General features: G+C 35.8%; 1 protein-coding gene across 1 annotated transcript; it reads left to right on the top strand.

The window, feature by feature from the left end:
- The first annotated feature begins 4,311 nt into the window (after nt 1-4,311).
- On the top strand, nt 4,312-7,970 carry LOC149791971 (uncharacterized). Its single transcript, XM_089969306.1, has one exon. The coding sequence runs from the start codon at nt 5,135-5,137 to the stop codon at nt 6,164-6,166; it is 1,032 nt and encodes a 343-aa protein (XP_089825432.1). The 5' UTR covers nt 4,312-5,134; the 3' UTR covers nt 6,167-7,970.
- The last annotated feature ends 6,676 nt before the right edge of the window (nt 7,971-14,646 follow it).

The following is a 14,646-nucleotide window of genomic DNA, read 5'->3' as shown; positions in this document are numbered from 1 at the left end:
GAATAACGTAATTGGTATGCATGTGTTCAAAATATAGAATGAAATACATAATGTAATAATGGAATACAAATAGAAGTATTTTGTCTCTTCGTTAACTTTATCTGTATATCTGCCCAACTATATTTTCGATTTTGTAGAACTTACACATGGTAATGACTTTCTGTTTTGATTGCTGTATATATCTTAATATATATAAAATACCAGAAGACAAAGGAATACAGGTGTAGATACCCAAATTCCATAAATAATGTAACCATAATTTGTAATTATGTAATCCACAAGTAATTTGTCAAGTTGCTTGAAGAATGAATAGTCACAAATTACTTAGTTTAACAGTTGAGTAGTATTACTTAAATCTAGGAAATAACAAAGCTTTCGTATTCATAGATATTCTCAATAGTAAAATCTGGATATTTGATGTTTGTACTGCTATTTGAAATATCATCAAGTGCGGTTGTAACAATATGTCAATGTCACATATATGTACAGACTTTAGTATATCTCCTTAGTAACTGAAGTGTTTCTTTGCTCTCCATGTATGTTCCCTTATCCCTTCTTATCTGTCTCTTCTTGGCATGTTATTTTCTATTTCTTAAAGAGAGTAGAATACCTTTTAGGATAAGTGTGCGTGTGTGTGTGCATATATATATATATATATATATATATATATAGAGAGAGAGAGAGAGAGAGAGAGAGAGAGACAGAGACAGAGAGAGACAGAGAGAGAGAGAAGAATAGAATAGTGTTTATTTGTATTACAGGACTTCATACATATCTATACATTATGCGGTACAAAAAGATTTTTAGTGCCTAACAAATGAACAACGTATCTATTGGAAATGTTATACATGAAAGTAATCATTACTGCATTTTTTTTATTGGGTGAAATATAAATACATATTTCACCATATTTACACACACTAATTTGACGACAACCCTAAAGCCTGCATGGAGCAAATTTTGTTATATTGATCTAAAGTCTTGAGTGGGAGGAATAGATAATAAACGGTTTCTCTAATCTTTAAGGGTTTTATAATAAACGTTGCTAAATTAGCCACCAGGATTTTGCTAACATTTATTTTGTTTAAAAGTCCCAAATGTTTGTAATGTTGGATTTTTATATACAAAGTGGGTTATGTTTTTTTTTTCGTAAATCTCTATAGTGCGGACAAGCAGTAATAAAATGGAATTCATCTTCAATATTAAGGTTACTGATATGACACAATCTTTCGTCATAACAAATACTTTCGTATATTTCGTTATCTCTGACTGGCAAGTTCCCCGCTCTAACTATAGTGATTATATAACAAAAATGCATTTCTCCTAACAATTCTAGATATATTTGAAAAGTGAAATATGTCCCCAAAGATCTCTTGAAACGCAGTCTTTCAATCGGCTTCATCTCATCCTTACAAATATCCAATACACATTTTCCTTTTGTGCAATTTCGTTCATTTTGATTAAATGAATGTAAGACGCTAATGATTTAAACCTGAATGAGGTGTTAAATGAAGAAAGTAAAGCAATAAAAACACAGCATGGTTACAATGAACGCGCATTGATTCACTGGCCTGCGTGCGCATTGAAATGAGTGTGGAATATAAACTAATCAAAATGGCGAACCAACAATAGCTAATGCAAGCATTTAATTGTACTCACAGTTAATCTATGACATTATGATGCTTGAATTAACACTGCAACCAATCATAATTTTTTTTTAAAATATCCTACATCTTTGTTCCCCTTTCTGTTCTTCGGTTTGAGTGCATCTTTTACCATCATTCTTAGCTGCCAAGAAATCGTTGCATGACACAGGTGAAAATACGACTTAACTCGTTTATTCGCTGATTTTCGCCCTTTTTGTGCTACGATGATCCAGACAGAGCGCTGGGTAAAACTGGTATGTGGGGGGAGAGAGAGAGAGAGAGAGAGAGAGAGAGAGAAGTGGTTTGGGTATTTCGAAGAATTACCAAAAGGTCATTTTTGTTATGGTCAATCCATGTGCTTCTCTGTTAGTCTATTATGGGGGGAGGGGAGCTGCCTTCTGACATTTTAAGTTGCAGAACTTTATTACCAGAAGAAAAAGGTATTAAATTGATTACAGTGTGTGTGTGTGTGTTTCCTCCTAGCCAAGTAATTTACCGTATAATCAGGCTATTGCAACAGTCTCTCTCTCTCTCTCTCTCTCTCTCTCCACAGATTACCCCTTATTTTGTCCCTTATCACTGAGACAGACAAAAAGGTAAAGCAGAAAGGATTGTGTAGATTACCATGTTTAATTCATTTAGAAAACTGGGATTATTTATATTTTATATTTTTTCCCCGTTTTTTGGTTATGTTAGTATTAATTAATGAGTTTTTTTTTCCACTACTGATCAATAGAATCGCTAGCCTGCTATTGAAGCAATAGTTACAGTCTACGTATTAACGCGCCATGATCGGATGATATATATATATATATATATATATATATATATATATATATATATATATATATATATATATATATATATATATATATATATATATATATATATATATATATATATATATATAGTTAATTATGTAAGTATAAGGTGTCGTTATCTGGTCCATACGGCAAAGGATTTGTGTGAATATAAATATTTGTGGCAATTTAAAATTACTTTTGGGATTATATGCTTACATTTGGGAATTGAATATTAGGTCTTAAAGAGAATTTAAAAATATATATTTCACTATTGTTAACTACCGGAATTGGCAATATTGGGTCGATATGAGACACATTTTGAATCCAATGTTAGTGGTTTAAGCGGGGTCTACTGGAATTTTACACGTTCGGGGCGGTATTGGGATCAATGGAAATTTAATTTTACGTATTACACTTTGCGACATATGGGAATTTAACATAACGGAATATTCCAGGGTTAGTGAAACTTCAACAGATTGGGTCTGCCGCAGCTAATAAAAGATAATGCTACTACTATTACTACTACTACTACTATTAATAATAATAAATATTATTATTATTTCTTTTGTAACAAATATTATCGATTAATTTAATAATAATAATAATAATAATAATAATAATAATAACTATTCTTAATAATAATAATAATAATAATAACTATTCCTATTTATTTTGTTATGAAAAATGTCGACTAATTTACTAATAATAATACTAATATGGCTAGGGCATTAGGTTATATGAAGTAGTTATTCTTTTTGGAATTTAGTCATTTTGTGTGTGGTGGAGAGGAGCTATTCAAGTCAGCGTGGATTTGTGCAACCGCGCCACAATGACAAAATACTACTACTACTACTACTACTACTACTACTAATAATAATAATAATAATAATAATAATATCAATGAAGTCCACTACTGCGGAAATCCGCTCTCCTCAGCACAGCAAATACAGCTTGAGATCGAAAACCACCAGAAGCGCATCGATCTCAAGATAAGAAGAGACTGGCCTAAAAACTCAGAGCAAATACTGCAAATAATAATAATAATAATAATAATAATAATAGTAATAATAATAATATATAATAATTGGCGATATTTTTCCTTTGAAAGATTAATAGTTGTGCAGAGAACTTTTTCACTTTTGTACAGAACTACACAGTAAAACTGTCAACAAGAATTAGTACTGTTGCTAAGGTAGGGGAGAGGGTGGGGATGGAGCAGAATGGGAGGTGAGGGTTTGGGGTGGGAGAGATGTGCATCTTTTTATGATCTCTACCTTCATTGAAACAAAAGGGAACATAATATGAAAAACGTTTATCACTCACCGGTAGTTGTTATCTGTATATTATCTATATATTATCTATATATAAACGAGCAAAATAAGTATCAACCAAGGTGTTTGTATTTATAGCATTTCTCTAAATCTTAAAACACTTTTGGGGGAATCGAGGATAAAGTGTAGGTGATTGTATTCTACCTTTTAAAGCTTGATATATATACCAGCAATCGCGTATATCTATCCATTGTAGCGATACGGCAAACGGAAAATATAGAGTAAACAATTCAAACCAATGCTTAAATAATAAATTTCTCCGCAACTATTGAATAAATAATGAAATGTATTCCTTTGATGCGGGCATTCTTTATTAGGATCTATTGTGATCGGATTTGAGTGTATAATTTGACGCAGTCGCTTTATGAACATTTATACTTTATTCATGTCAGAAAATATTTACAAGCTTGTCACAAGGACGTCTGCAAAGAAACAGCCAATCGAAAACAAATACATAGGTGAATTATTCAAACCATACCACTCTCTATCCGGCGTGACAGGCATTCAAAAGTATTAGCTCTGTATCCACTTTGCTAAACACAACGTTTCGACTTTCGAAATGACCAGGTTTGTCTGGTGGAACTCAGATGCAATCAGTGGAACTGTCAGTAAATTTCACTTGGTAGAGAGTCAGCCCAATTCGTATTCAAACAAACTTGGGTGAAGAGAACGCAGCTTTTGCGACTGGATACGTTTGTGCCATTTTTATAATGATTGGAATATGGATCTAAGGCAGTTCAAAGACTCCTAGTTTTCCTCAATTATCTCTTGTGGACAACCTAGATATTTCTACTCTGTGGAGACAACTGCTATGAGCTATTTAGGTTACAAGATATTTCTGATCTTTATACGACCACAGACAACTGATAAATGCTAATTTGATGACTGGATATTTCTGACCTTAAAGCTTGTTATAGGATTGGAGAGAAGTGATAACTGTTATTTGAACGACAATATATGTCTGATCTTATGGCCAGTTATAGGACCACAGACAAGTGCTAACGATTCATCGGATGACTGGATATTTCTGACTTCAAGGCCTGTCATAGGACTGGAGACAAATTTCTAAATGTTATTAGGATGGCATAACAATAAACAAATAAATCTTTAAAAGTAACGGCGAGAATTAAAAACACAAATACCTGGATAGTCTTATACTTTGCTTTTGGATTGGTCGTATGCACATTTGCAGTCTTTAAGCATTTCAGGTATTTTTATCAAGAAAAGTACCAGTACTTAATGCTGAAGACAGGTTTTCTGTCCATGCATCTGTAATGTACATTAGGTGACACAGGACTTTAGAACATTATACAGAGATCAAACCAAAGTGTTGCACTTCATTTTCTGAAACAAAATGAGTGATAGGATGTCAGTTTCAAAAGAAAGTCTGTTTCGATTCGGAATCGTCATTTCCGTGTTGTTTATATTTTGCTTCCATTTGATGGACGCAACGTGCAGAGGTCACGTTATTAAAGCAGGAACACTTGAGTGGGGTAAATTATACGACGGGGACATAATACGAACTTTCTTTGATATTTCTCTAACAAGTTGCGTTGAGGAATGTTACAGACGATTGCATTGTCTTGCGATAAATTATCAACGAAGGTTCTTGCTGTGTATTCTATTTGAAAAGACTCACAGCATCCAATCTACAGAAGACAGGGATGTCGTGTTCAGTAATGTTTCAACGTGGAACTTAGACCTTGAGTTATGTGAAAGAGGAGCTTGTAAAAATCTAGAAAGATGTGAACAAAACCCTGCTGGAGAACGAAACTGCACGAAGAGTGAATGCCCAGCTCCACCCACAATCCCAAATGCGAAAATACACATTCTTGACAGGGCATTTGGAACTAAAGGCTTGTATGAATGCGATCCTAAATACGTTGCCATTGGAGAGCTCAGCACCACGTGCTTGCCATCAGGAAATTGGTCAGATGCTTCAGGTCGCTGCATTTCGTGTCCCATATCTACGGATCCCATAGATACGGATCCTTACAGTTATACGTATGAGTCAATAAACAAACTCTGCTACAGAGTAAGCGTACTTATATGGACTGGTTCTGGAGCAAAAACAAAGTGCGAATCTGAGAATGGACAACTAATTGACCTGAACACTGTAGAGAAATTTCAATTCTTCACGTCTCTTATTACACTAAATAAATTCGTGTCAGCCAGAGGACCAAGATATTGGATTAATTCGCTGTCTGCTGGAGGAGAAGTTTTCAAACAGGGCCTGTTGCCATGGAAAAATGGTAGCAACTTATTATCCATCACATCCGTCGATCCTTGTGTTGCTGTTAATGTGGAACTGAATTTCACGATGGAAACGTTTATGTGCGATAACTCGTCATCCATGTTTAGGTTTGTCTGTGAAAAAATTAAATGACATGAAATTTATGATATCAAAATTGAAAGTGATAATGTGCTTTGCTTTTGTATTGATAAAATCGTCTATTCCTTCTAGCTTGCTTAGTTGATACAAATACACGTATATACGAATCTTCTCTCTCTCTCTCTCTCTCTCTCTCTCTCTCTCTCTCTCTCTCTCTCTCTCGTTCGTCCTCCAAATCTCTGATTTCGCTGAAATATTTTAACTGATCTTGTGTAGTTACGCTGAATCAAGTAGTTTCAAGGCAGACTGAAATACTTATTTATCAAATGCAGTTATTCCACAGGGTAGCGGTCGATAACATGACAGACCGGATTGTTTTTAGTGTGAATTTAGTAGTTGTAATATGTGTGTTTCGCTAATTAATTCAGAAAGTTTTAATCTTGAACACAGGCGTGTATTGTAAATTTAAACAACACACATTTCCAAGTGATACATAAATATTTTTAATTTATGTACTGTATTTTGCAACTGCTAAAAGCAGTATGTAAGTGAAACAAAAATTCTGAATAATAATACTAGTTGTAATGAAATAGTATGGAAGCATGGCTGCACAGACATAACATACCATATGGCTAAACATTTTAGTCCAAACAAACTGTAGTAAACATCATTTTTATTTTGCTTGAGCTCATCCTTATCTTGTCTAAAGAAGTTTAAGGGAGAGAAAATAACATTAATTAATATTTTATTAATTATGAAATGGCCCTCATGTTGAAGGCCCTACAGTAGTACCGTTGTATATTGCATTGTTTTATTCTTATTCGCTTTCTTTTCAGACATGTAACGTTTTTCTTTGTGTGACTTAACATTGTGAGGTATCATGGAAATTGATTATTATATAATTAAAAGAGTGGATATTTGTCAAAGAATCATTGAATTTCCCCTAGAATTCTCCTACGATTATTTTTGTTGTTACTGGCTCGACCTACAATTTTCAGGCTAAATAATACAAATGAATTCAAAGCGACTGGCATTTCTGTAGTAACTTGAAAATATTGCTATCACCAGCTTATAACAACAACAAGTATTTCACAAAGTTTGAAGCATCAATATTTTTTTGTCGGAAGAAAAGGTGACACTTCAGCATTATCTTTTGGGTCACAACAAGCGTAATACAAAATTCCTACAAAGTCATTTACAAACGAAGAGACTATTACGTGAGATAAGTTATTTACACACCAAGAGGATATTACGTGAGATAAGTCATTTACAAACGAAGATAATATTTGCGTGAGATAAGGTTCTTCTTGCCTGGTACGAAATTTGCTTCAAAATGGTCTCAGTGCGCTGAAATCCTTTTTAATTTACTTTTTACTTTTATTTACAAAGGAATTAGTATTCATAAATAAATCTGTATTACCTTTGTAATTAAAGCGCATGTACCGACATACGTATAGTTTCACAGTCATAAATAAAGTATTCATATTTCTAGACGTATACATTGTCTATACATTGTTTTATTTCCCACAACTAATCAAAATATTTATTTTTCATTTTCTGATTGCATTTTGCTTTATATTTTTACTAACTGTGAAATGCAGACAAATTTTGGTGATGTCTATGGCAAATGGGACACCATACTTTCAGTTGTATCTATCAAAGTCCGTATGTATCCATCTTCTGATTGACTGACAGATTTTATCATTCCTTCCTTCTTTCTTTCCTTCCGTCCATTTGCAGATACAGGACAATATCTATATGAATTTAAAATATTTTATTATATCTGTAAAATATGTAATTTGTATACATGTACGTTATTTTCAATATATGTTCAAGTCTTTGTAATCACGATTTTCTTCACCAAGACAATTGGTATTTCAAATTGTGTATTGCTTTCTTGAAATAATGAAATAACAAAAAGTATTTATTCTTTTCATTTTGTCTTTAGAACGTTTGTGACATTTTCCTCCTTGTTTCACTTGTGAATAGGGTATGATAGGTATGACGTCTTCCCACACAGTACAGTTGAAACATTCCATAGACCTCTTCCACACAAAACAGTTGTTGCATCCCATAGACCTCTTCCGATACAATACAGTTGGAGCATTCCATAGACCTCTTCCCTTACAAATCAGTTGTTTCATTCCATAGACCTCTCCCCCACCCCCACCCCCCACACACACACCAATTGTTGCATTCCAAAGACTTCTTCCCACACACGATTGTTGAAGCATTCCATAGACCTCTCCCCCCACACATAAAGTGTACTTTTCTACAGACCTCTTCCCGTGCAATACAGTTAAAGCATTGCATAGACCTCTTCCCATACAAATCTGTTATTTCATTCCATAGACCTCTCCTTCCCCCCACACACAAATTGTTGCATTCCAAAGACTCCTTCCCACAAAAACCAGTTGTTGCATTCCAAAGACTCCTTCCCACACAAATCAGTTGTTGCATTTCATAGACCTCTTCCCACAAAATACAGTTGAATCATTATATAGACCTCTTCCCATACAAACAAGTTGCATTCCATAGACTTCTTCCCACACAATATGCTTGTTGCATTCCTTTACCCTTTTCACAGATAATACAGCTGAAGCATTCCATAGTCCTCTTCCCACAAAATACAGTTGTTGCATTCAATATGCCTCTTCACCCACAGACCAGTTGTTGTATTACAATGACCACTTCCCATACAAACCAGTTGTTGCATGTCATAGACGTCTTCACACAATACAGTTCAAGCATTCCAGAGACCTCATCCCACATAATACAGTTGGAACATGCGATAGACCTCTTCGCATACATTAAACATGGAGCATTCCCATACAAATCAGTTGGAGCTTTTCATTGACCTCTTCCCCTCTTCCCATACAATACAGTTGGAACGTTCCTTAGACCTCTTCCATACAAATCAGTTATAGCTTTCCATTGACCTCTTCCCCTCTTCCCATACAATACAGTTGGAACGTTCCTTAGACCTCTTCCCATACAAATCAGTTGGAGCTTTTCATTGACCTCTTCCTCTCTTCCCATACAATACAGTTGGAACATTTCTTAGACCTCTTCCCATACAAAACGACTGTGAAAATCAAAATTCAACGTTAAGAACTGACCCTGGGTCAATTTTCAACGTTAAAAGCAGACCTGGAGGGTCAGAATTCAACGAGGGTCAAAATTTAACACTACACCGGCCCTGATTCTAATCTGGGGAAATTGAACCGACACATGTAAGAAAGAAACGCATTTTCCAGAACAGTCACATGTGAAAAGTGTAATATTCACAACCATGCTAAACCATGCAACCCGGAAAACGGGATCTATTTCGTGACATGCAAGATATTCAGCACGCAATATGTCAGAAAAACTCAGAAATTAAATGTTAGAAAAATCTCCACCGATCAGACTGGCAAACCAATATAGTAGAAATGAACCAAGACTGCACATTTCTCTTCCACCAGCCTTACTTCCAATGACGTAATCTTGACTTTACTTAAAATGGTGCACAACATATAGTAAAACCAAAGAAAGCTATTGGATTCGCCCGCTACGAGCATTCATACCGACATTCTTAAATCATTTGTCCACGCATAGGCAATAATGAATTTACCATTTTTTAAAAATCACATTTTCTTCATTAATTCGCAATTTTTAAACCCATGGTCTTAATTATTATTTTTCTGTATATAAAAAATGTCAAATGTGAATAAATCCATATGAATTTATTCAAAATCTTATTTTGGTATTTTGGAGTTATTAATTGGTACAACTCAGTTTCGTAAATCTTCTTTAGATTAGAACTTTTTTACACACGTTTTACGAAACCGCCAGTTTAATAAAATAGTATGGCTTTCTAAGTGACAATGTAAACTCAATAAGCATTTGCGGGGTAAGTGAACGCTCGAGTGCATGAAACGCAGGAACGACCTTAGCAAACGCGGGGACCGATTTGGATCATTTTGGCGGAGCCCCCTGGATTTACGTGCTGGGCCTCCTGTGCGCGCGGAATTGGAAATAAACTTTTAAACGAGTTTTATATGATATTTAACTTAAAGTTTTCTTCCATTACACTAAATTATTACAGCGCGATGCCTTGTTGAACGGGAGGCACCGGTGGGCCTAATCGGTTCAATCGGTGTAAGACCGGTCCTGACGAGACGCTGTAACAACAATATATCCGAGGATGGGGCCGTCCACTCAACTTTGTAACAGCAGCGTTGAATACAACAGTGTTGTCCACCTCCTTTGAGTTAAATAATCAACAACATGTAGTGGCGCAAGCCAGCACAAACCAACATATAAAATATGTTTTAGCTTCAACTCCCACACGACACAATGCATTCCAGATCCTGTTGTTGAATTCTGGTTTAAAATATGTCAACATTAGTTGGGTGGGTCCAGATAATTTTGTTTTTTGCGGGGGTATAACGCCATTTCTCAGCGCAGGATAAGCTATACATGGCGGTCAGGATAACTTGTGCTAGCAGCTTTCTCACGTACCGGATCGGCAGAACACGAGATTGGAAGCATCGCTTACAGAGATGAAATGGCAGTTCCCAGATAGCTTATACCAGAAACGTTTAAAATAAACTCCGGTTGCTGCTTTTTAATTGCATCTGTGTGTAGTCTTTTCGAGTTGACATTGACTCAGCGTGACAAGTTTACGCAGATGTGATCTGTTTTTTACAATGTTACATGTTCAATCAACAATTTTCAACTGGTACGTTAATTACCCTCAATCGGCCACTCAGGCAATGTGGCAATGGAATCTTGCTGGAGAAAAGTATACCAATTCTGCTATACTCAGTGTTACTGTGTTCTCCTACGCTTGCTTTGAAGTACAGATAAACCAAGGACTGCTTCAGGTGGTCTAAGGAGAAACTAATATGTGAAGCTTTACGAGTTAAGCTGACTACGTGCCTGGAGCCGAAAATGCATTTCTCTACAGAATCTATAAATGTAAGAGTGGAATTGTGTAGGAAAACTTCGCGTCATCGATAATTTATTTTCGTCACGTTTAAATAAAAATCAAGATTCCATATTAAATGATGGTTTTGAATCTATCATTGGATCCTGCCGCAAGGTCCCTTACAAGGTTGTCCACGCTGAAACTAAGAAACTGGTGCGAGTTAATTAACTGCTGCTTACCCAGCCAGGATGTTATTATTTTTCAACGTTATTGGGGATCATGCTTATTGGCACTTTTGATGCTGATACAATCCTTGCGTAATCAGGTGAACATCATACCACCTCAGTTTTTAAAGTACCAGATGGATTTTGTCCTACTTTGGTAAATTCGGAACTGTAGATTGCATGCGCTCTCTTGGGCTCCTTTATCCACGCCAGTATTCACGAGCATTGGCATCAGTACCAAAGCGGCCATCAAACTTCCAACAATGAGTGTCCGCGGACAACCATCGTCTGACATGACTAGATCTAATTATGTCTACTGAGAGCTGTTGTGTATTGTTTCTCGCTGTAACTTCAAGCGATTTAAGACACACCTCAACCGAGTCCTGACCACGATACAGCATTGGTGGTTCAGTTTACGCGTTCTATTGTACTGCAGTATAACAAAACACGTATCGGATTTGTTCTGCAACTTAGACTGTTTCTAAGAACTTCAAGAATATCAACTAGAATGTCAGGACATTGAAAGCCAGTGATGATATCCAGTTCTTTCAGTTTTCGTTGCACAGATTATCGCACCGTTGTAGATAGATTATTTTTTTACAAGGTTCTGTCATGATCGTACGCTGCGGATTTTAACTGATTCTACCCCAGTAAACGTTATGCTCATCAGGCAGCTTATGCTATTACGTAAATGCATGCAATGTCGACATGAAACTTTCACACCTTTTCACATACTATGGTGGTGTACTATTAGTTGGAAAAGTTTGACCCACACATAATGTTACCGCGACTCTATAATGAGTACAAATAACAAATCAATATTAAATTGCCTGTTTGTGTATGTAAATTATAAAATTTGATGCAGCCTTTTTTTCCACCGAAGCAGATTTACGATGTCAGGATTAAGTCTCTTAAGCTTACCGATGTGAGTAACTTGTACTGGAAATCCTATGTTTATAAAAGTGCTTTTGCTATTTCTAGGTTGGTCTTGATTATTACGTTCAGGATGAAGCGCGGATAAGAGAGTCCGTTCTAAACATTGTCATTATTTTCACAAAGATTATTCCTTGGTACCGAACACGGGCCGTTGTTGAATTGTTACTCAAACCGCGGAAAGGCTTTAATGGGGAAATTAACATCTGATGTGATGTGATGTGATTTTGATTTTTAGCGTAGCTTTAACAATTTTTCAGTCATATCGCTACGATGTCTGCAGTGTGGCAGTTTATAGTGATGTCTAGCACTGGGGCATCATGCCGCAGATATGTAGCATGATGTCCCACACAGTCACATTATCCTGACACCAGGCCGACCAGTCCTAACACTAACCTCTTAATGCTGAACGCCAAGCGAGGCAGCTGTTAGTACCATCTTTTTTAAAGTCTCTGGTATGACTAGGCCGGGGATCGAACCCTCGACCTTCCGCATCCGAGGCGGACGCTCTAACCACTAGGCCACCGGAGCGGTCAAATTAACAGCTCAGCTCTTGCACCTGTCCACAGTCCATCCTAATCCTGTTTTGGGGAATTTTGCCTTTCAAAACCTTTGTCAGTTTTATCATTAACGGTCTCGGTTGCTTTATGGTTCAAGATTATACGCGCACCACCATGAATCGAAGAATTTGCGATTTAAGACACGTCATTACTATCAAGGTAAAGCGGAATAATCAAATTCACATAGAGAAAAATCTCCATATTTACAACTGATGTACCCATACAACGTAACGTCGATATGATTCGCGGACGCATCTTTAAAAGTTTTGCTGCATTATTATCTGGCACATATTCAATTTGAAAAACTTCCCAGTAATCTTGCAAATCCCAACAACATTATTGTAACTAAAATTTGGGTACTTATAAATGTCGTGCTTCTGTAGTAGCCTTAGTGGCAATATTATGTGCTATACCACGGCGATACTCCTGCTCATGACCAACCACCTGCGCTATACCACCACGTTTGATACAGGTGGTACCCTTAATATAATACTGTGCAACCATGTCACAAAGCTGCTTCACAGCCAACCGTGGAGAAAGTCCTAGTATTACATGGATGTAAGTTTTTCTCATACTGCTTATAATTCATATTTACTATAATTAAAAACTGCACTCGCTACAATCCTGGCCACTTCTTAATTAATTTATTTTTGTTTTCAATGGCGTTGAGTGTTTCTACAATGATAGGTTCGTTGACACTTCGCCGGCATACACCATAATGCAAGTGAAACGATCCACAAAGCCGGCAAAGCTGATTATGCACCTTTACTCTGATACCACGTTTAAGACACGGTCAAGCATCTAGAACAACATATACTAATTAATGGTAGCATGTGATTTCCAATATTCATAGGTTCAGGTTCTGCCATATAGTTCACGTCTTCCAGGGCATACATCTTTGTAGCGAGTGCGTCCTAATACCACTCAACTTCTTACATATATATATGCAAAGGTATCTCTAAATGGGCAAGGACAGTGCCATGTTGAGTAACCATTTAATATATGGTAACCTGAAATACTGTATTAGGATCTTGTATATAGATATAGGCAATTTCATTAATCAGTAAAAAGTAAATCTACAAACAATATGTGTCTCAAGTTAATCTCACCCCAAATGAGTTCCAATAATCAGAATACGATTCTGCACCAGCCAACATACTTCCATTCGCAGAGTCAAATCCAATAATTCTAAACATTGGATTTTCCTTCTCTGGACCTTGGAAAGGATTCATAAAAAATCTCTCCCACTGATTAATGTTTATGGATACCATCGTTGTATAAAGTATATTTCTAATTCATTTGCTCACTATTGGATTCATTATCATTTCATTGTCAACATCACTAAATGTCAACAGTTTAAAGTTGTCCTGAAAATATAAAACAATGAGTTTTTATACTTTTTGAAGTATTCCTCGCCATCATTGAGCTTCCAGTAAAATCCCCTAAATATATTAAGTTATTATGATGTTCCCGATGCCCATTTAAGGAATCATAGAATATACTTTGAGCCTCTTTGACAAATAGGTAAGATGCATTTAAAGACAGTATAAATTTAATCTTTTCTGTAATACTAGAAACACTCTATCATTCAGGTAATTTCATTCCAGCATTAGCTATGCTCATAAACCTTATAAAATACTATATGCATCAATCGGTTAATTTGTTTCCATTATATCTACCCAATTTTAATTCTTTAATAAAAAAGAAATAAGTCTATACATGGGTTGTGCTATGTACATTTGTATTTCTTTGAGAATAAAAGCATGTTATTGATTTTACGTTTTAAAACATGAAGTTCTTACAGGCAATATATATCTCTAGTCTCTTTCAAAACTCAGCGGTATGAATTTCTAACCCCCTATTATGCTGAAGAACAGCATAGAAGTTTTAGAGGCCATTTCATAC

Source organism: Sinohyriopsis cumingii, chromosome 9 (assembly GCF_028554795.1).
Source record: "Sinohyriopsis cumingii isolate HCF-2022 chromosome 9, ASM2855479v2, whole genome shotgun sequence".
Lineage (NCBI taxonomy): Eukaryota > Metazoa > Mollusca > Bivalvia > Unionida > Unionidae > Sinohyriopsis > Sinohyriopsis cumingii.
The sequence above is the reverse complement of the archived record's forward strand: the minus strand, read 5'-3'. Positions and strand labels throughout refer to the sequence as shown.

Excerpts from the sequence above, each read along its gene's own strand:
- LOC149791971 (XM_089969306.1), top strand. The coding sequence starts at position 5,135 with ATGAGTGATAGGATGTCAGTTTCAAAAGAAAGTCTGTTTCGATTCGGA.